The 22,748-nt window shown below is 47.1% G+C and overlaps 1 protein-coding gene across 7 annotated transcripts in view; it reads left to right on the plus strand.

The window, feature by feature from the left end:
* Positions 1-22,748, plus strand: part of BCAR3 (BCAR3 adaptor protein, NSP family member) — a 206,287-nt gene that overhangs the window by 131,892 nt on the left and 51,647 nt on the right. The window contains exon 1 of one of the 7 annotated variants that reach the window (XM_073810897.1): positions 22,386-22,630. The exons of 5 other annotated variants lie outside the window; for them this stretch is intronic. In XM_073810897.1, coding sequence (XP_073666998.1) covers positions 22,547-22,630 — 84 coding nt within the window. In that variant the 5' untranslated portion in view covers positions 22,386-22,546. Of the gene's footprint in view, positions 1-22,385; positions 22,631-22,748 lie in introns of those variants that run through there. One more of the 7 variants, XM_073810921.1, reaches the window with a different exon arrangement.

The following is a 22,748-nucleotide window of genomic DNA, read 5'->3' on the forward strand; positions in this document are numbered from 1 at the left end:
TTTTTGCAAGTGGTAAGGGGTTCTTAATTAATCTATCACTCTTGATCATAAAATTGCCACATCGATTGGAACAAGGGTGGCATTTTATGTTGTGTCTCAGACATTGAGACCAAGGATGTGGCAGATAATAAGTGCCCACCCATCGTATTACCTCAAAAGGTTGGAGATTTACCCGCAACCCTCCTACATTTGCTATTATGATCCCCGTGCTTTCACTTTAGCGATGCCTCTTGAACCTATGAAACCTATTTTCATTTTCACTCTTTATCATTCTTTTCATTTTTTTCCTGGGGCTACTTCTTTAACCTTTGGGAGTTGCATACTCACTAAACTATAAATTTATAGTATTTCCTTTCTTCTTCCTCTTAATACCTATCTTCCTTTTAGAATGAAGATTCAAATTCTTTCTAGCTTCTTCACACACAGCCTTACAGTTATAGTAATAGAGTCTCTTTTCTGAGAGTGGTTTAAAAGTATATTTTTTAGAGGAGGAGGTGATTAGCTACAGCAGAGCTGGGTGGTTTTTTTTTTTTAAGAAGAAATGTTTATTACGGTTTTGTGATTTTTCTTTTAGAAGAAATGTTTATTATAGATTTTTTCATTTTAAAATAAACTGTCCTTAAGAAAGACAAATTGAAAAATAAATATAGCAATAGCAAAGTCGAGGAGACATTGGGAAGCCTGTTTTTTCAAATTAAGCAAGGTGTAGGCAAGGCCAGGCTGTGAACAGCACGGTGCCCTCGGACAGAGCCTGCTCTCCAGGCTCTGCAGTGAGCAAGTGTCAGGACTGAATGCAGCCTTTTGTTCCCATGAGCTCCCTAGTGAATGAATATCCTTTCTTTTGTCGTCAGCCCTGGTCGACTCTTGCTGGAACCACTTGGCGAGCTTTTCTAAGATGATTTGCGGTTTCTGAGCTTGCTTTGTGGGTTAGGAGAAGGGATGGGACTGGAGCGGTATCTCGAGAGGCGACCAGCGCCCTTGGACCTCTCCTTCCTCTGGGGTGCACACCAGCAGCTCAGGAGCCCAGAGCTACCCGGAGATCGGTCCTTATGGGGTTAACACTCCGAAAATGCTTTCTAAGAGGGTCTTACAGACTTGACAGACTGCCCAAGGCTCAGATCTCAGCAAGGCCGTTTCCTGCAGTCGCCGGGGCTACATGAGGTCACCCAGCAGATTAAAAGAGGAGTCATTATGCGAATTCCAGCGCCAAGAATAAGTGCCCGGGCTGTGGGAGCCTCGCTGGGGGCGGGGGCGGCGGGGGCTGTAGCGCCCCTCCCCCCCACCTTTGTGCTCAAGATGGCTGCAGCCATGGTCACGGTTAAATAGCCGTCTTTGAGGAGAGTCTTTTTCTTCCAGCGGGGAAAACAGGCCAGTCTGCTCTGAATTAGCCAGCTCACAAAGCCATGAAAGGGACTTACCAAAACAATGGTGCGCTGTGCATTCCATGAGATTTTAACGAGTTACATGAAGCAGATAATGGCCCGATGGCTGGCTCTGCAGGTTTTTGCCTGAGCTTGCACACCCAAAGAGCCAGCACCGCCCCCTGTGGATGAGAAGGCCAAACACCGTCCGCCATGAGTGGGGAGCAGCTTTGGGGCTCATCCTGGGAGCAACGAAGACAGCTCCCATCCAGCTCCTCCCACCCCACCCCAAAAAGTTCTCTGCAGATATTCTCGGGAGGCTTAATGTTACTGCATTTGTAAAAGATTGCTGAGGCAGGGTGAGAAGGCAGAAGAATAGGGATGGAGGACAGGCCTTCATTCAATGGAATCCTATCCTGCAGGTCTGTGAAAATGTGGCCATTTATACAAAGTAAAACCTCATCATGAAAACGTACGTCCATTTTGAAATCTGTATGTGAATGCCGATGGTGACATTATTTGTCATTGACAAAAACTGGAAACAGCTCAAGCGTCCTTGGACTGGTGAGCAGATAAACTGCAGACCCACACAACAGCATCCTCTTCGGCCATAAAAAGGAACTGGACTGTTGGATGCAGATAAAACCGTACAGTACAGACAACAAATCAGTGGTTGAAAGGAGTAGAGAGAGAGGTCAGCTGCAAAAGGGAATGAGGGAACTGCGAGGCAATGATTGGAATTCCTTGATTGGGGTCGTTTCAAAGCGCACAGAACTGTACAGAAAGGGTGACTTTTACTCCTGGCAGATTATACCTCAGCTGAGCCTGACTTTCAAAAAAGCAAGCTAAATGCTTATCATAGTTTAGCCCTTCAGCGCTGCCGCCTCACTAGGGGAAATTTTTGGTTTTGAGATGGGCCACGTCAGACTGCCGATCAGATGGAGAAAGTGCTGAGCTTGTGGCTACTTTACTGCCTTTGTTCGTTCGACAGATAGTTTGGGGCAGATTCTATGTGTTAGTAATTGTTCAGTCGAGTCAGGCCGAGTAGGAGGAAAGTGCCATCAAGAGCCTAACCTAAGATAGTGGCAGTGGGAATGGAAAGTCAGGGCAGGTGCCGGAGGCCTTTTAGAGACAGAATTAAGAGCTGTTTTATAAGGTGTGTTGACAGTTCCCGGCAGGACTTAAATGGAGGTGGTGACAGAGAGGAAGCCACGGGCAATTCCAGAGTTCACACAATGCCTGGCATCTTGCCAAAAGCCGGTAAGGATTTTAGGGGAGGAAAGATTTCCAGTTGGAGACCTTGTTACCACGATGACATTAAGTTAATTCATGAGCAGCTGGGGATATCATTAGCCTGGGGGAGGGGTGTGGGGTGGGCAGTTGGCAAACTACAGCCTGCGACCAAATGTGGCCTGCTGTCTATTGTAGGCCCACAAGCTGAAAACGGATATTATGTTTTTAAGTGGGTTTTTAAAAAATCAAAAGAAGAATGTGAAAGTTGTAAAATTCAAATTTCAATGTGCGTAAAGTTTTATTGAAACACAGCCACATCCATTCACTGATGTATTGCCACTTTCTGACTATAATGATGGAGTTGAGTAGTTGTGACAGAACAGAGCCTGAACTAATTACTATCTGTCCCTTTACAGAAAAGTTTTGTAGGCCCCTGCTCTAGAGTGAATGCACGTACACTGTCCTTGTTTTTCCTCTGAACAATACGTAGTAGGCTTTCCACAAAAAATCCCATCTTTCCATGCTACCTCTTCCACGATGCAGCCGTGGGTCATCGACATCACCTTGACCTTGCCCGAGGACACAGCAGTGAGTCCTTGTGCAAGTTGTGTGATCTTGCACAATCACAGAGACAATGCTGTTGCAACACTGCGTGATCCGGACACACCTCAGCCTCCCATCAGGCAGACCCGTCTGCTCTGAGCGGCAGCATCTCTCCTGTCGCATTAGCATCTTCAGCTCTTCTGGGTGAACAGGTGTGCGGAAATAGCTTGAGTCCTGACTGCTCTTGCCTGGGGCTTGTCTGGATAACTCCTCAGGCCAGATATTGCTCTGCCAGTACAGCCTGAGATGTGTTTTCTCAGTGTCCCAAGTCAGAAGTGAATTCCCCAAGGTCAGACCCTGGAGCTGCCCTCTGGAGGTGCTTGAGGGAGCCCGGGGTGGCCTGTGAGTGGAATAACGGCAGGTTCACATTCATGTTCTGTGCTGCAGCTTTCATCCTTGGCTGAAGGAAGAGGACTCCTCTGAGATCCCCAATAGTAAGAGAGTTGGTGAAGAGACTGGAGAACTAACATGTAAGCAGGGATTGAAGCTATGGCCTCTGACCAGACTCAGCTTTATAACTGGGCTTCGCAGCCATCCTCTTGTGGCCTGTTCACCTCTAAGCTCATCTCCTGCCATCCACCTTGCTCACAAACTTTTCCATGCTGGTTTTTCCTGCTGCCGCCGGGTCTTTGCCTTTCCCTCAAGCCTGGAAGGATCTTTTGAGGTAGAACAGCTGAGTGGTTTGAAGAGGGTGCTTGGATGCTGTCGTGGGTTGAGCTGTGTTCCCCAAAAGATGTGTTGATGTCCTATAACCCCCAGTACCTGTGAATGTGACCGTATTTGGAAATAAGGTCTTTGCACATGTGATCAAATTAAGACGAGGTCATGCTGGGTGAAGGTAGGCCTAATCCAATGACTGGTGTCTTATAAGAAGAGAGGAATTTGGACACCCAGGGAGCATGCCATGTGATGACAGCGATTGGGGTTGTTGTGTGCACAGGCCTAGGAACACTGAGGATTGCCAGTGTTCACCACCGCAAGCTAGGAAGGGGCAAGGAATGGTCCCACCTTAGAGCCTTCGGAGAGAGTGTGGCCCTGCGACACCTTGATTTTGGACTCGTAGCCTCCCGAACCGTGAGAGAATACATTTCTATTTTAAAGCCATCCAGTTTGTGGTAATTTGTTACAGCAGCCCTAGGAGACTAATACAGAGGCACAGCCCCATCTTAGCCATTTCTTGGTTGTGTGACTTTGGGCAAGTTTCTGAAATTCTCTGGAGCTCAATTTCCTTAACAGTAAATGGGAGAATGTAGGGCTTAAATGAGTTCATGCACACAAAGTTGTTAGCACAGTGCCTGCTAGGTAGATGGCACTCTGGAAATGCTGGTTTTGTAGCTGTCACCCTAGTTCTCCGGTGGCTGGTGCATCCCCACTCAGATGTCACTGCCTCAGAGGGACCTTCCCTGACCCCCCTGCTAAAAGCAGCCTCCGCAGCCTCATCACTCTGAGTATTATCCTCATAGCACTTGTGCCAAATTCTATTTGTTTAGTTAAATACAACAATAACCACTCCTCTTAGAATGTGAGTTCTGAGGGCAAGGACCCTTTCTTGTCCTCTTAATAAATATTTAGTAATTGACTGATGACCATATACAGCCAGATGGGAAGGGCATTGAAATTCAGGGGCGAGGGAATGAGCTTGTCCCAAAGATCTTTAAGTTTCCTGAAGTAAGTCACACACAGATCTCTAAACATTTTCCAGAAATTCTTCAGTGATTTTATTTCATGACAGCAAGGAGGTTCCCACCCCTAACCTCACTCTGTCTTCTCTTGCCAACCTGGTATAGTATAAAAACTGCAGAATCACTGTTGTCATCTTAAATACTCACACATGTAGGCAAAGGTATACACTTTTTTTTTTTTTTTGCGGTACGCGGGCCTCTCACTGTTGTGGCTTCTCCCGTTGCGGAGCACAGGCTCCGGACGCGCAGGCTCAGCGGCCATGGCTCACGGGCCCAGCCGCTCCGTGGCATGTGGGATCTTCCCGGACCGGGGCATGAACCGTGTCCCCTGCATCGGCAGGCGGACTCTCAACCACTGCGCCACCAGGGAAGCCCAGAGGTATACACTTTTAAAAAGTGGTTCTGGCAACCTCTATGGCTCTGATCTCTCAATCCTCAGCTCAGGGATCTTGTTATCAGCTGTGAGGGCCCAGTAACTCATCAACCCGCAAATGAGAGGCCAGGCTCTTCAGCATTGGAATCGTTTGCTGTTAAGCTCTGCCCTCTAGTGGTAACTGAATGACACAACAGCACAGCGTTTGGCTGTGAGACAGTTTCTGTGTGTTCTGGGAGCTTTTAATATTAAATGTAAGAGTGTGCCATAGCATTATATTTACAACCTCAGAACTAAGGTCTGTGTTTAAATTATGTAAGAAGGCAAGTCATTTTCATTAGCTCCATATAAGACATTAAAATTGTCAAGGCATTTTATTATTAGAATTAATTGTCTAACGTTCTTGGGCTAACAGCTCTAAGATGCTGCAATACTGTATGTACATTTTGAGGGGGAGTTGGCATCGATCTGAAGTTTCACATGTCATTACCAAGAAGTTTTCTTGGAAAAAATTATATTTGAATTGTGACTTGACAGCTGAAAAAAATGGTGACTTGACAGGAAGGAAGCTGGTATTAGGTGAGGCAGAAGACAGATATCACCCCAGCATGCGGGGAAGTGTGTGCCCAGGCTGACTGTGGCAGGAGAGAACAGCAGGCGGGGTCTTCTGGGAAGAGTAGGGACTCTCATATTTATTGAATGGGAAGGGTGAGGAAACTTCAAGTGTTCCTAGGAAATTCTGAGATGGTCAAACTGTTAAAGAGAGCAAGAATGCAAGAATGCTGAGCTGGGGAACAATTTGATTGATTGCCAAAAATTGTGCATAACTACATATTGCTTTGCAACTTCCTGTTTTCATTGGACATCATTCCCTGTTAAACATGTGGGTCTACCTCCTTTTTTTTTTTTTTTTTTTTTTTTTTTTTTTTGTGGTGTGTGGGCATCTCACTGTTGTGGCCTCTCCTGTTGCGGAGCACAGGCTCTGGACGCACAGGCTCAGCGGCCACAGCTCACGGGCCCAGCTGCTCCGCGGCATGTGGGATCTTCCCGGACTGGGGCACGAGCCCGTGTCCCCTGCATCGGCAGGCGGACTCTCAACCACTGCGCCACCAGGGAAGCCCTACCTCCTTCTTTTGAATGATTATCCAGTATTCCATTGTGTGAAATACAATTATATTTAACCAATTTCCTACTGACATTTGGATTCTTGTTAAAAACAGTTTTGCAGTTATTTAACAAATATAGTCATATTTGTTATATATGGCATAGTCGTTTAACAAATATTTATTGAGTATCTGCCATCTGCTGGTCACTGTTCGAGGGCCTGAGGATACAGCAGTGAAGAAAACAATGTCCCTGCCTCTATGGATCTCATATTATGGGGTGGAATGGTGAGAAGACAGAGAAGACAACCGAGTACACCACGTTCGGTAGACATAGTGCTGAGCTGAAAAAAATTCATCAGGGGAAAGAACTACTAAATGTTGGAGTTAAGGGGACGTTGAATTTAAGTAGGGTGGCCAGGGCAGGCCTCACCCAGAGGGCGACTTTCTAGTGGAGGGGCAAGTCAAGAGTGGTGTCTGGGGAATTCCCTGGTGGACCAATGGTTAGGACTGTACACTCTCACTGCCAAGGGCCCGGGTTCAGTCCCTGGTTGGGGAGCTAAGATCCCGCAAGTCTCGTGGCCAAAAAAAAGGAAAAAAGAAGAGTGGTGTCTGATGGGGGGAGGATGTAGCAAGGGCAAGGCCGTGAAAGCCAGAGCTCACCTCTTCCACTCAGGAACAGCTGTGAGGCCAGTGGGGCCAGAGGGCGTGGCCTTGAGGGAGAGTGGTGAAAGCTGATGTGAGAGAATGAGGAAGGGGGATGAGGCAGGTTGCACAGGGCCTGGATGTCCCAGTAAAGATGTTAACTTTTACAGAGTGAGATGGGGAGCCTTCGCAGGATCACTTTGACCTGTATGTTGCTGGCAGACTGTGAGGGACAAGGGTAGGAGCAGGGAGATCAGATGGGAGGCCGTGGTGACCGTCCAGGTGAGAGATGGTGATGATTTGGATCTGTGATGGCAGAAGGGGTGGTGAAGAAGGGGGATTCTTGACATAAAATATGAAGGCAGAGCCTCAGGATTTCCAGAGGGGCTGGATATGGGTGGGAGAAAAGAAGCGTGAAGCTCAGTACTGGAAGGATACATTGCCTCACTGAGAAGGCTTGGTGTGCATTTGTGCGAGAATTTCTGTAAGATAAACACGTATGAGTAGAATGATTGAGTGTTGGGTAATAAGTCAAAATTAACTTCCTGGCAATTAAGGAGTTTTGTTCTATTTTTCACATTTCTCTCTGTTTCCAAATTTCCTCTGATAATCATTAGTGCTTTTATGATAGTTACTTATAAAAATAGATACTCCTCTATTTATATACCTTAGTCTACTCCACAGATCTGATGCTGAAAACTTATGGCTTAATCAAAATTATGTAAAACAGGTAGGTTAGATATATGAGAGCCTAAGTTTTTAAACTCTTTGGTCTCAAGACCCCTTTTCAATTGTTACAAATTATTGAGGACCCCAGAGAGCTTTTGTTATGTGGGTTTTAGCTATTGGTTTATTGTATGAGAAATTAAAATGTAGGAATTTTAAATGTTTATTTAATTCATTTAAAATAACAATATTAAACCCATTATGTGACTATAAATAGCATGTTTTATAAAAAATATTCATTTTCCAAAACAAAATTTAGTGAGAAGAATGGCATTGGTTTACATTTTTGCAAATCTCTTTAGTGTCTAGTCTAATAGAACAAGCTTGATTCTCATGTCTGCTTTAGCCTTCAGTCTGTTGTGTTACATCATTTTGGTTGAAGTCTAAAGAAAATCTGGTCTTGCACAGATAATGTAATTCAAAAAGGGAGGAATAGTCTTTTTTTTATTGAGGTATGATTGACATAACATTATATTAGTTTCAGGTATACGATGTAATGATTTGATATTTGTATATATTGCAAAATGATCACAATAAGACCAGTTAGCATCCGTCCCCATACATAGTTATAAAAAAATTTTTTCTGATGAGAACTTTTGAGATCCACTTTGCTAGCTACTTTCAAATATGCACTATAGTATTATTATTTTTTATTTATTTATTTATTTGCGGTATGCGGGCCTCTCACTGCTGTAGCCTCTCCCGTTGCGGAGCACAGGCTCCGAACGCTTAGGCTCAGCGGCCATGGCTCAGGGGCCCAGCCGCTCCGCGGCATGTGGCATCTTCCCGGACCGGGGCACGAACCCGCGTCCCCTGCATCGGCAGGCGCACCCTCAACCACTGCACCACCAGGGAAGCCCACAATATAGTATTATTAACTATAGTCACCGTGCTGTGTATTACATCCCCAGCACTTATTCACTTTATAACTGGAAATTTGTACCTTTTGATCTCCTTCACCCATTTTGCTCACTCCTCATCCCCTAGGAATAGTATTTTAATAGCCTTTTCAGATCATTAGAGATATTCTTCTTTATTATTATACTAAAACTTGAAAAGTTGCAGTTCCGTAAATGTTAATTGCAGTGTGGAATCTGAAATCATATCAATGAACTTTTTTTTTTTACTCTATTCCCTTAACATCCATTGGTCTCTCTGGCCATGTGAATGGATCTTACCCATGCATGATTTGTACCATCGTGCATTGGTCATTTGAAAAATACTGCTTTGCTGAGATATGCAGATCTTCCAAATGTTAACATATTTCACTATACAATACCCAAAACTCACATTCATTATTATCGTCGTTCATGAAAAAAATCACTAAAGTATTTACCACTCACGGTGGTAAATACACGTTTCTCAAAATTCTCATTTTCAGTTGAAAGCTCAAGTTTTAGCATTGGCAACAAACACTGTCAGTTGTTTTCCTTGAAGTGACAGGCTCACTTTGTTCATTTTGTAGAAAATGTCTGCCAAATAAATACTCGTGTCTGCATAACCATTGTTTGTCAGACGTTCTTTGAAGTAAAAATGGCATTCCATGAAAAAGCAGCTAGTGCAGCCTACAACTTAATGGCACAATTGCTTTCCCTCGAGACAACCACTGTGCTGGGTGTGCAGGAGAAGTGCTGTATGTCTGCTTCCTGTCTCACCACACAGAAATTTCGAGACATGGACTCAAGGGCCAGGATGTAATAAAGTGAATACAGTGGTCCCCCTGATCCGTAGCTTCAGTCACCCATAGTCAACCATGGTCTGAAAATTCCAGATATGAACAATTCATAAGTTTTATTTTATGTGGTGGTACAATATTTTTTTACTCAAGTATAGTTGATGTACAATATTATATAACTTACAGGTGTCCAATATAGTGATTCACAATTTTTAAAAGTTATACTCCATAAATAATTATTATAAAATATTGGCTATATTCCCTGTGTTGTACAGTATATCCTTATAGCTCATTTTATATCTAATGGTTTGTACCTCTTAATCTCCTACCCCTATATTGCCCCTCCCCTCTTCCCTCTCCCCACTGGTAACCACTAGTTTGTTCTCCATATCTGTGAGTCTACTTTACTGTCACATTCACTAGTTCGTTGTATTTTTTAGATTCCACATATATCATACAGTGTTTGTCTTTCTCTGTCTGACTTACTTCACTTAGCATAATGCCCTCCAGGTCCATCCATGTTGCTGCAAGTGGCAAGATGTCATTCTTTTTTATGGCTGAGTAGTATCCAGTGTGTGTGTGTGTGTGTGTGTGTGTGTGTGTGTGCGCGCGCGCGCGCGCGCGCGCACGCGCGTGTGCATCTTCTTTATCCATCCTAAGTGTTGATGGACACTTAGGTTGTTTCTATCTTGGCAATTGTAAGTCACGTGACTATGAACATTGGGGTGCATGTATCTTTTCTAATAAGTGTTTTTTTCTTTTTCGGACAATTTGTAAGTTTTAAATCGTGTGCCACTCTGAGTAGCCTGATGAAATCTCCTTCCTGCCTAACCCATGAATCATCCCTTTGTCCAATGCATCCCATCCGTTAGTCACTTGGTAGCCATCTTTTATCAGATTGACTCTCAAGGTATTGCAGTGCTTGTTCAAGTAACCCTTATTTTACTTAATAATGGCCCCGAAGCACAAGAGTAGTGATGTTGGCAATTCAGATATTCTCTTCCTGTACCTAATTTAGAAATTAAACTTCATCATAGGTATGTATGTATAGGAAAAAGCATAGTATATATATGGTTTGGTACTACGGGTGGTTCCAGGCAGCCACTGGGGGTCTTGAAACATACTGCCTGCAGATAAGGGGAGACTATTGTAATTCTTACTGCTTCATCAAGGACTTCTTAAGTGGAACTGGCTATTTTTTAAAGAAATACATATTTTTAATTTCTAATATTTAAAGAATAAATTTAAAAAGCATGGTGGTCAAGAAATGCAGTGACTACTTATCCAGTTTGGTGCCTCCCGCATGCTTGCTGCTACAGCCCCAGTAGTTTTACCCATCATTGCTTTTGCTCTATCAGCATAAATGTCAACCCAGTGAAAAAGGCAAAAAAAGCTCTCAGTATTATTACAAAAATACTGTTAACCTCACAGACTCCCTGAAAGGCTCCCGTGGGCCCGCAGACCACACTGAGCACTGCCGTCCTAGAGGGTCTCCTGCTACTAAAGAGCTGTTATAAAGCTGCAGAAACACGAATACAAATAATCACTGTCTGCTTATCTAAATACATATTTTTTCTCGAGCTAAGAAAAAACCCAGCGTGCTCAACAAGAGCATTTACATTTAAAATACTGATTATTAATAGAGAAGAGACATCCATTTTCATTTAAAACTAAGAAAAAATTGAGGGTCTCTCCCAGAAATAAGGGTTCACAATTGTCTGCCTGTTCTTTACAATTGAGTGGATTGTAAAGCCCCAGTGAGTACTAAATCTATTTCACACGATCAAGTCCTTGCTCATTATATACTGTAAAGAGCTGGGCCACAGCAGTTGCTGTTCTGCTCTAATTGCTTTATGTTAAAACCATGAAAGCCCAGAGCTTGGTGAGGTCAATGCCTGGTTTATGGCAGAGATGCTCAGCTTGGATGTGTGAATGCAGTCGAGGGGTATATTTGCTTGGGGCAGGCTGATCTCAACATTCCCCTGATCCTTAAGCTTTTGTTAATTGCTGTGTATTTGCCCATTCTCTGCTCCCAGCATGGGTTAGCTAGCTGACTCCATTCATCCTTTCTGTCAGTGAAGATAAGGATGTGTCAGACCCTGGGAACCAGAGCATGCCTCTTGGCCCTTCGAGTTCCAGCTCTCTCCAGATGGCATCTAATTGTTCCTTGAATGACCCCAGTGTCCAGGCTGTAAGAACCTGGTCTGAGAGGCTATTTCACATATTTATTAGCTCGTGGATGAGAACTTACTACATAAAGCCCCCATTCACACTCTCAAAAGAGCTTTTTGTACAGAAGAAATGATAAAGCTGATGGACTGTTTCCTGTGGCCACCAGTCTCCAACTGGATCCTTATTTTTCAGAGGCCCAGGTGGGTGCTTTTTGAAAGGAGCTGTGTGGTCCAGTTGTGTCCATCGTGGTCCAGTCTCCTCCTCTCTGTCTTCCCATGGTCTTTACTGGCAGGAGCCTAAGCAGAACAGTGCCGTATCCTCTTCTCTCCCAGTTTGCAGAGCATTCTACGGTTGCTCACTCAGAGCAGGTGGTGGAAGTTGGGAATTACTGTGTCTTGGTAGCCTCTTCCCGTTTGGGAACCCGGGTAGGTCACAGTTTAAAAGAGTAAAGTGCTTCTAAGTGATGAAGTGGGAACCAGCCCTAATCCAGCCACAGGGACGGCAAGGTGGGTTCACCAGTGAGGACAGCAACCCCCATGTGGCAATTCACGTCTCATGCTTCTGTGGTTCTTAACTGTCTAGGGGGTGGTCCCCTATCTTTTTGCAAATATGATGAATAAGAAACCTGTCTCTACAACTATGCACACACGCTTACTGTGCATCTTCTAAGGTGTTTGTGGATCGAGATTGAGAATCCCTGTGCTATCTTCAAATGTTCTGGCATTGTACTGGGCATTGGAGTGAAGATGATGACTGAGGCCTGGGTCCTGAGGCCACCAGACAAGGACACATCATTTTAATTAGTGCTTCAGTAGCTGGATGCTGGAAGACAGGTTTGGGGCTGAGGCTCCTCACTGGGATGAATAGAACAAGAGCAATGGGTGAAGGATGCCCCACAGGGCCACACAGGCTGAGAACCAGGGATCCGTGGCTCCTTCCAGGCCGTGCCCACCTAAGGACTACATAGGGAACAAATTTGGGAAGATGTAAATATAATTTGGAAGTGATGCAAATTTCCTTTCTTTTGATCTAGGAGTCATGAGAGTTGCCCTCCCAGGTAATCCATCGTACCTGGTAAAGTTCTCCTTTGTAAGGGAATGTCTGAGCCTTTGCCTCTGAATCAGGTCCTCTGGCTTTCTGCAAAACAGAATAGCCTTTGGAAATGTTCTCCAGGAACATAAGATGCTGCTGTTGCCTGTATAAGCAGGATTGAGAGAGCCATTTATTAGTAGTTTCCTGTAGCCTAGGCGGGATGCTGGTTGTGGGAGCAAAACTTACACCTATACTCAGTGGCACAGAACGTTCTAACTCTGTGAATCCCTCTCCCTTTTCCTACAGGCAAATTCATGTCTGCTTTATCCTTGAGAACTCAAGACAACCCAGTTCTATAATGGAGTGTCCTTGGAGTAGGCTATGAAACACTATTAATATCCACCCATCCCTGCAACATGAGTGTATCACCCTGTTGTTAATGGGCATGTATCATACGTGTTTTCGTGTAGCATCAGTTTATATTGGCTCCTTTTTAGCATTTCCAGATTTAGGGATTGTGTCTTATACAGGTGAACTCTAGCAGAGCCCAACACAGTGTGTTATATTTCACTCTCAAGCGTTTACCTAATCTCACAATGATAAGGTGAACCTGTAAACTCTCAAACTGATGATGTGAGCTAGGAAATTTATCACTGGGAAGGGCAGGGGCGGAGTGGCCTGGGTCGATGACTGTTCTCAGGAAGGAAAACACGTCTGGACTCTCAGCCCTTGCATCTGCTTCTCTCAGCATGTTGACTGCATTCTCTCAGATCAACTTCTCCATGTAGTTGGGGGCACATGGCTGTTGGCTATTCTAAGCTTATAATCTTAAAGCTTATGGTCCAAAGGGAAAAGGGGACCTCTACCTCTGCTCTGGTTTGAAAAATCCCAAGGAAGGACTCTGATTGGTCTAACTTAGGTCACATGGCCACTCCTGGACCATTAGGTGTTCAGTATTCTGATTGGATTTCACAACCATTACAAGCATGAATACACATGCCCTGGGGTAAAGGTTTTAAATGTAATAACCACTATCTGCTATTTACATCATTTTTCTCCCTGAACTTTTAGGATGAGAATCTATTAGGCTATGTTTCTAATTGTCTCTGTCTACTCAGCATACATATATAAAATGCTGGCGCATGTTGGCATATGCATGCTAGGTTTTACAGAGATATTTTTGTTTTGATATTTTCAAGTCATATACTCACCTTTCTCTAGCTTATCTCCCTCCTGGTTTATTTGTATGCTGGATATCCATTGCCTCCCAGTTTAATTGGGAGGCAGATCCCCAGATTCCCCTACTGTTACAGAGAAATTATAGGTGGGAGGTGAGGAGGTGGTGCAGAGGGGCTGTGAATTCCCCTTGATTTCTAGTTTGACTTTGGAAAACTTCCTGCATCTGTTGTCACAAGTGGCCTAACCCTGAGGCAGGTGTGTTGATCCTCAAGAACGATCCAGATGAGTTCTTGCTGCCTCCCTGGTAACTCTCCCTTCCTTCCCCCGCCTTCCCATTCCTCTGGGTGTACATGTAAGGCCAGGGATTGTACTGTCCTTTGAGCCACTGACAGAAGGAACCTATTACCCGCATGAATGCTGACTGCCTGGATGTCACTTCTGAGGTGGCATTGGGCTTAGCAGTTGACTGCCTTAGGAAGGGAAGAAAGGAGCTGGTAATCAGTACAGTCCTTCCCGTGCAGCTCACCCTCTGATTCGGCCTTTTCCTCTAGAGAAATGGGCCCAGCTGACATCTTCATATACGACAAAGACGGTCTGTCCCTTGGCCCTCCATTTATCAGCTGTGTGATGGGGCTTTGCTGCCTCCTGGCTTTTCTCAGATTCTGGCCTCAGTATCCATCTGTACATGTCCTGCCCTTTCCCATCAGTAATGTTGAGAACTTCTGACCAGGGATATTTCAGAGACCAGCTGTCTATGTTGCCAAAAATATCTGTCACTCGGTCGGAGGGAGAGGGTTTTTGCGGCAGCTATAATTCTGCCTGCTGGATTTGCACAAGATAAGGTACTCTAGGCCACCAGGTGGTATCCATGCTTCCATGATCACATGCGATAGAGCCAGCCACTCTGATTCACAGTCGTTTTAATTATTAACTCTAAGAACTGTTTTGATCTCATATGTGAAATAGAGATAATAATACGTGTCTCCTAGCACGAGTATTAAATAGACACTCTGGTAAAAGTCCTCTGTATAAATGCTGGCTCTTGGGGACCTTGCACATGGGGTGGTGAAGGCTCCTTTGAGGAGCCCGGCTGAGAGCTGGAACGATGTCTGTGACTGCTGCAGTCTAATGGGAGGGACCGCATCCCTGGAGTCTGTGGTTGGGGAGGGGATGCTGAGGGTCTCACTAAGCGTTTACTAAGCATTGCATGCAGACAGGCTCTTCCGCCAGCTGGGGGAAAGGGTTCTCCTCCTCTCGCAGGTGTTTAAAGCTACTCCAACAGCAGGAAGGGACGTGGCACTGCTTGCCTCAAAGCTCTCTATCTCCTCCTCTTACCAGCCCCAGCCCTGCCAAGACCTGACTGTGTCCAAGGTGACTAAGGGAAGGGGGGCTATCTGTCTTTGCCCATGTCTGTGATGACCAGGGTATCCTCTGCCCTTCCCTCTCCACTAGAAAAAAGATCAAGTTAAGACCCTCAGTAGCTACATCTTTAGGAGCTACTGAAAGTCTTTCTGGATCAGTGGGGATTGTTATGTCACATGACTCTTGGGTAAAAGCCACGGACCCCTCACCTCAATGAACAGTACTCATACAGCAGCTGATATACAATTTCCAGTGGTTCATGGAAGCCCCATCCCACCAGAGGTTAAGAATTCCTGGCCTAGGCTGACTGGTTCTCATAGCTCTTTGGGCAGGATGCATAATTATCTGGTATGTCTCTCAGATGACACCCATTATCAGTTTATGACCATGAAAAAATGATATTTTCCCACTGAAGTATTGTATTCAGGTGGCTGGAATTTGCTTGAAAACAGAGAAGAAGGGATTCATTAAGATCATTTTCTCTTTCACTTGGCCACAGCTTTCAAGGCTGGAATGAGTCGAGGTAGTCCTGGCTCCACCTCTTACCTGGTGCCTACCCTGCCCTCTGTCCGAGGGTACCTGCCTTCTCAGGCATCCCTCACAGTTTGCTTCATCCACTCAGAACTTTGGTACCCTTTCTGGGTGGGAGGTGGGTGTGTGGTGGCCTTGGAAGAGTGCACTGTAACTCTGGCGATCCCTGCCATTAGGGGCTGGAGAGCAGGAGGCGCAGGCAGAAAGCAGAATCAGAGATGACACAGAGAAGGTAGCTGGGCGAGGCAGGCACGTCCAAGGGCTATCCCAGGCACAGTCCTAATTGTATAAATGGTTGGCATCAGAGTACCTAGTAATATGGACTGGTGAAGTATGAAGGAGTTAGGCACATGAGAGGTGGCCCTTCTGGGGACTCTAGACGTAAGTGGAAGATCCAGTCCCAGGGCAGGAACCTGGAGAGCCAGGCAGGGAGTAGGGGGAAAGGTTGGAGGAGCATCAGGCAGGGCATCCAGGTGGGACATAGGCTGAAGCCCAGCTCTGCAGTCAGTTGATGTGGGGACAATGGGAAAGGAGGGGCCACGGGATCCCTAGTCAGACTAGCTGGGACAGTGGTGGGACATGGAGAGCTTGGTAGTTGCAGGTGGACCCAGGAGTCCCCTTGGGTGATGGCCGAGTGGGCAGATGCTCTGGACGCACATGCTGCCTGTTAACTCCCCAAATGACAGAGAGTCTGCAGTAGAAAATCATCTTAGGTATCTGAGCAAGTGTGATTCAAACCGATTTTAATACACAGTCTTAAAATCTGAAGGCTAGAAAATATTTTAAGGCTAAAGAAACCTCTTAAACTCCTCCTCATTGTTCCCTGGCTTTCAAGGCTCAGGAGTCACCTCAGTACCAGTTGGGGTCGGTCAGCGGCTCAGGGTGGTGCTGCCCACACTCTCCTTGCAGGACATGGGTCCCATAGCCTGCCCTTTGGGTGAGATTTAGGGTGCAGCTGGGCATGTGCCCTGTAGGAGGTATGGACCGGAGAAACAGGTTTTGTGGTCCCTTCCTTTGGAGGGGAAGGGAGGCTCACGTTTGCTGAGTGCCTAGACTCTGTGTTGCCAGGCTCTTTATGTGTTATCTCTGTTGATCCTCACAAAAACCCAGTAAGTTGGAGGAGGAAACTGGGGCCCAGAGAGGTTAAGAAATTTCCCAAGGTCACCCAGCTTGCTAGTGTTACAATGAAGACTTGAACCCACCCTGGCTCTCCCTCTACCCTGCCACCTCCCAGCAGCACTTGAAACGTGCAGATATGTGTCTCACAGCTCAGTTTTGGCAGATGTCATTTTGCAGAAGTGCTTGTGAGAGGGGCGAGCCCGTGGCAGCCGAGATGGGAGCCCACGCTGGATCTGGTTGGTGAGCCTTTGCACATTCTGGCTTCGCGGATGCCCCTCAGGCCATCTCTGCGGTGCTCTGCATGGGAGGGGCCTCTGAGGGGCTTTTGCTGTCACTATTAGTTGCTGGAAGGGGAAAGAGAGAAGCGTGCAGCAAAGAAAGCCTAGGCGCTACAATGACAGGAGAACAAATGAGTGCTCTGGGTGTGTCGCCTGCACAGCGGGTGTAGAATGGAAGGAAGCTTGGGAGGTGGGTGGCGGATCATCTTGGATGAGCTAGACTCCCACGGGTGTAAGGCTGGGCTTCAGGAGACAAGGAATCCCCTGAAATTATATGTAAAACTTTGCAATATGTGCCTTTTGTTCTGAGAGGAGGGTCCGTGGTTTTCACAGACTCTCAAAGAAGGCTGAGGCCGCCAGAAAGTCTGAGTCTGCTGTTGGAGAGGCTGGAATGACGCCCTGTGCATGTTCTTTTAATTTGGCCGTAATGCTAAAAATAGAAAATTGAGCTTGCATAATATAGGATTTCTGGGGTGATATCAGGCAATAGGTGGCGGTGGTGGTGGAGGGATGTGTGGGACGGGACTGTACGCGGCAGCGCGAGAAAGCAGTCAGGGCTGGATGCTCACCTGATTTTGCTTCATGTTATCAGTTATACAATTTTAATAGCCGGTTAGAGAAACAAATTTGTGGAGGGGATGGAAGGCTCGGTAGGGAGCAATCTGTTTGTGAATACTGTCCTTGGTCTCTCTTTATGTGCTAAGCAGATCAATACCGCTTCCGGAGAGAGACCACTTAACAGCCATACTCTTTCATCCCCTTGAGGAATCTGGGGGAACCGTCAGAGCGAGAGGAGGGGCGTACAGCAAAGGCTCGTAAATGCACCCTCCGTGTTCGCCAGCGACACACAACCCGGCCCTAAGAGCTCAGCCGGCACTTCCTGCCCTCCTCTCGCCTTGTCCAGTTTGCATTCCCTTTTGGAGCAGGAAATCGATTGCGTTTGCATATAGGAAAATGTGTTGAATGGTCTTTGGCGGCTTGTGAAGCTGCTGAGTCTCGCGTGAGGAGGAGGTGACCTGTTTCCCGACGGCGTCCTCCTCCCTCAGCGGTTTCCCAGCCCTTCTCCTCGAGCCCTGTGGCTTTTATGGGAGGGCAGGTGCTCGGATGCCTGACCTCCTCCCCTAACACCTCACCTCCTGGTTACTGTGATCAGAATCACGCAGGGAAGCAGGGCTGCTGATCAACGTGCCCCTTTGCAGCCCAGGGCCCTCCAGGCGGGGCACTCTTCAGGGAGCAGGGCCTGCGGAAGGCGGCCTCGGATCCTTAGGATTGGGCCAGCCTGGGTTAATCTTCCTGCTTCTAGGGCACCAGGAGGAATGTCTTACTCCCTAACTCCTTAAAGCTGTCTTTGTTCACTGAGAGCCAGATCACTGGGGTTTAGTGGAGGCAAAAAGCCAGGAAGGATGGATCTTTCTAGGGAGGTGAGGAGTCCCGGCAGTTGCCGCAAAGGTGGAGCTGTTTTGACCACGTAGACTTGTGCTGATCTCTTGACTCATGTTCCGAGTGTGTCCCCTGTGGGCAGAGACCAGCTGGGCCTCGTGACCTTGGATCAGTGCCCTCTGATCAAAGCCTGCCGCCCACCTCGGGCAGTGTCGCTGTCTGCAGGGCTGCTTGACAGTGACCGAGAGCACCTTGGTGTTGTTTAAGGCTTGATGCCTTGATTCCGGGCTGGCCCTGGGAAGGGGAGTGGAGGTGTGGGCAGCTTTATTTTCTCGGTTTCCCTGAAACAGGGAAAAGCAGGTACCTGGTAGGCACATCTTCCTCCTCAGAGACCTCGTCCCCACCCCATGCCGTGTTGGAGAGAGGGTCTACCTCACGGGGAGGCTGAGCTTCTAGTGCGGACTGTGGCACTTTGGGAAAGGGACTCGGTGCGCCTCTCAGCCCCTCCCAGCCCAAGGGCTGCTGCTGACAAGAAGCACTTGTCTGTGGAATATGACTGGCAGGCACCCCCTGTTTCCATGGTTACTAAATAGGGCAGGTTAATATTAAGGCTGCCCAAGGCAAAAATGGCATTGATGGCAGTGCTTGTGCAGGGACCTTCCTCTGGTCTGCTTTAACCCCATTCCCAGACAGGGTGGGCAACATTTGACGGGAGGTCACGAGGATTTTCTTCAAGGGTTCACCTGGCTGCGCAGCCTTGGCTTTTCTCACAGGTGTATTTCTTGGTTCAGAGGAGTGAGCCTCCCAGGAGGCCAGAGGGGGCGCTGGAGAGCACAGCGCTTTCCCAGAGCTCTGTGCTGCTTGCTCCGGGCCACCCCGCCTCCATCAGTCCCTGGGGTTGCATTAGAGATGCTGACCCCTGTCCCCAGAAGAGCATGGTGTTTAGAAAGCCCTGAATACAAACTTTGACTGGTCCTAGATCACATGTACCAAATCATCAGACAATGGCCACCTACCCCAGGTCACAACTCTTTTTCATGGGGCTGTGTCAGTAACCGGTTTAATTATATGACATTAAAAAATCTCATATTTGGTGATCAGATACCAGGTTCTGGCAAAAGCACAGGCTGGAGTTCCTGGTCCTTTGTCTGTCCTCTGCTGCATGACACGCCATTCTGGTCCTCTGTTTCTTTGTAACTAGAATAGAATCATCATTGTGGGGAGAATGGGGGGGAGTTGATCGGTGTGGATGGGAGACATCAAAAAACATAAGTCAGTGGAGGGCACTTTACGAATTCATGCAACTATCATCTTTAGTGGCAATAACAACATGTTATTTTAGTCTCTCTCCTTGGCCATTTCAGGGGAAAATTGATTAAAACCTTTGAGTGCTGCTTTAGAAATTATTTTTTGTGTGGAACAAAAAAATAAAAAGTGCTTAGGAAACAGTTACCTAATAAGATTAGCTCACTGTTTAATGCTGACGGAACCAATTCTTCGTGCATTATGGAGACATTTTTTAGAGTCAACAGGGAAAGCCTCAGGTGACAAGAGCTGTGATTCTGCAGTGACCTGTCTTTTGCTTTGCTTTTACCTGGCCCTGGAGCACTTGACTACGTAATTCTATGTAATTTACATGTCTGAGTTATTTTAAGTATATTTTCTTTCAAGAATGCACTTCATTCAGTCTTTCTGTGGGTAGGGTATCAGAATTCAGAGGCTTTGGCTGACTAATCTCACTGAATTTCTGTGCAGGATTTAAGGAGCTGCTTCCCTCCCTTTTTCTGAGCTGGGGATGCTAGCCTCTTGGGGAGTTTCTTCTTATTTACTTATTTATTGGCTGCGTTGGGTCTTCGCTGCTGTGCAGGGGCTTTTCTCTCCAGTTGCGGCGGTTGGGGGCTACTCTTTGTTGTCGTGCGTGGGCTTCTCATTGCGGTGGCTTCTCTTGTCGCGGAGCACAGGCTCTAGGCACGTGGGCTTCAGTAGTTGTGGCACGCGGGCTCAGTAGTTGTAGCTCTCAGGCTCTAAAGCACAGGCTCAGTAGTTGTGGCGCAGGGGCTTAGCTGCTCCATAGCGTGTGAGATCTTCCTGGACCAGGGCTCGAACCCGTGTCCCCTGCATTGGCAGGCGGATTCTTAACCACTGTGCCACCAGGGAAGTCCCGGGAGTTTCTTATTCTGACAGAGCTTGTCACTTCCTGTCAAAGGGGAACAACAGGTGCAAACTGGGCCCCTTACCTGGTGGCTATTGGCCTGATTGATGAGTCATCCCCATAAAACTCCTGGGGCCGTGGGCCCTGGCTGCTCACGTGGACTTACTCTTTGAACCCCATCTAATGGAAATGAGGGCAAACAGAGAAAATGCTTCCTCATGGGTCCAGTTCATGGACCTTGGGGGGCAGTCTTGACCCACCAACTGGACCATCTCCAAGGGCCCCTCCAGCTCAAAAACCCCGTGAATTCTACCACCCGTGGTGCTTGCTTCCAAGGTCTCAGGTAGACTTCCCAGGACCCAGGGCTGCACATCTGGGCCCCAGAATCATGGGCGGTGGGGAGCCAGTTGAGGAAGCAGAAAGGAAGTCAGCCTCCCTGGTTGTTCCTGTGACGACAGGCCCTTTGTAGCTCCATCCCCACGTTAGAGGTGTTTATTAGGCTGAGCCTCTGCCCCTTGAGGTGAGTGTGAGATCTACCGCTCTCCAGAGCCTTCATTTAAGCACAGAAGCCACACACTAGGCATTGAACAAACAGTTCTCTATTTTTACAGGCTGACTTGACCTAGTCCAAAGGCCGAGGCCTCCTGAGGATTTGACACTAATCCTGTTGGATATTTCTCATACCTCCCTCATGCCTCATCTGGTGTTGTTCCTTTCTGGACTGAATAGGTTCTGTTTCTTCCTCATTACAAGTTTCTGCCTGTGTGAAGTTTTAGAAAGCTTCAGGACACATTCCATTTTTGAGTGGCCGAAGCCGCAGAAAGTTAATATTTGGAACGGTAGGAGAGGAAGCGCTACAGGCAGAAACCTGGGTTTGATTAAAAATTAAAAAAAAAAAAAACACAGAATTGTTGAGAATCCACCCTGACTGGAATGAAAGAAGAAAAGCAATTCCTTTTCCCTAAGGTGTCGGGAGGCTCTTGGTAGGGGTAAAGGTCTCTTAGCGCTGGAGGATCGCTTGGTGGCGCTTGGTGGCGTTGGACGTGAGGTTCGCGCGCTGGATCTGGGTTAGGCGGGATGGGCAATTACAGTGAAGCGTCTAAAGTGAAGGAGGAGAGTGGGACAAACAGTTGGGTCAAAAGAGGGTACGTAGCCTGTCCCCCATCCTCCCAACAGGCTGCACAGCCAGGTGTGGACAGCCGCCGCTCAGGGTGTTAGCTGACAGACTTGCTAATTAAACACCTAAGGGCAACAGTGCTTTGCCAATAGTGATGGCTATGCCAACGTTATCAGCTGCAAACTGGCTGCCAGGAGCATCCTAATTAAAAATAAACAGTTCTGGGGGTGGCTGAGAGAGTGGGATGGGGATCCTGCCCAGGTTTCTCGGGACTTCTAGGATTGCTCCTAGGGGAAAGTCACACCCAGTTCGCCTTTGGGTCCTTTTCTCAAAGGAGCCTCTGTCTCATCACAAGGTGGTGTGATGTGTGCTTCTTGAACTCCTAGGTGCTGGGGCGACAAGCAAACAGACAGAGCCTCTAGGAGCAGATTGCCTGGTGACTTCAGCCCTGGGGAGGAAAGGTTGCCTGGGGGGATGATGATTTCTGCTGGGTCTCTAAATTGAGGGGACAGCTAAAGCCCAAAGCCTCTTCTAAAAGAGGTTAGAATTTCAACAGAAAGTGAGTCTGGTCACATGAGGATTTCTGGCACTGTGTGCATGGCAGGCTGGACACCCGCCTGCCAGAATTGAGCGAGTGGATCGTATTGGCTTCAGCGGAGAGGGAAAGTCCCAGCCCGGCCGGGGAGAAGGAGCCTCTCACTCCCCTGCGGCCCGCGGGCTGGAGCAGCACAGCTGCTGCAGCGGGACTGGAGCTCTCACGCCTCAAGCCCCCTCTCCTTTAACCCTAAAGAAAGTGTGTGGTCCAGGAACTGAAGACTGAAAGATGCCTAAGGAATGCAATGCTTTCCACGCCCTCTCGGCTGCTCTGTGCTGCTTCTATCACCGCAAGTCTTTCCTTGGAGTAAAGGTAGGTGTGAGATAAGGTACATCTAAAATTCTTTGGGGGGGCCTTGAAAGCACTAGAAAAGTTTGCAGCCGCTGGCTGTAAAAACAGACGTGCTGACTTTGACGTATGGATCTTCATG

This window comes from Tursiops truncatus, chromosome 1 (assembly GCF_011762595.2).
Source record: "Tursiops truncatus isolate mTurTru1 chromosome 1, mTurTru1.mat.Y, whole genome shotgun sequence".
In the NCBI taxonomy this organism is placed as follows: domain Eukaryota; kingdom Metazoa; phylum Chordata; class Mammalia; order Artiodactyla; family Delphinidae; genus Tursiops; species Tursiops truncatus.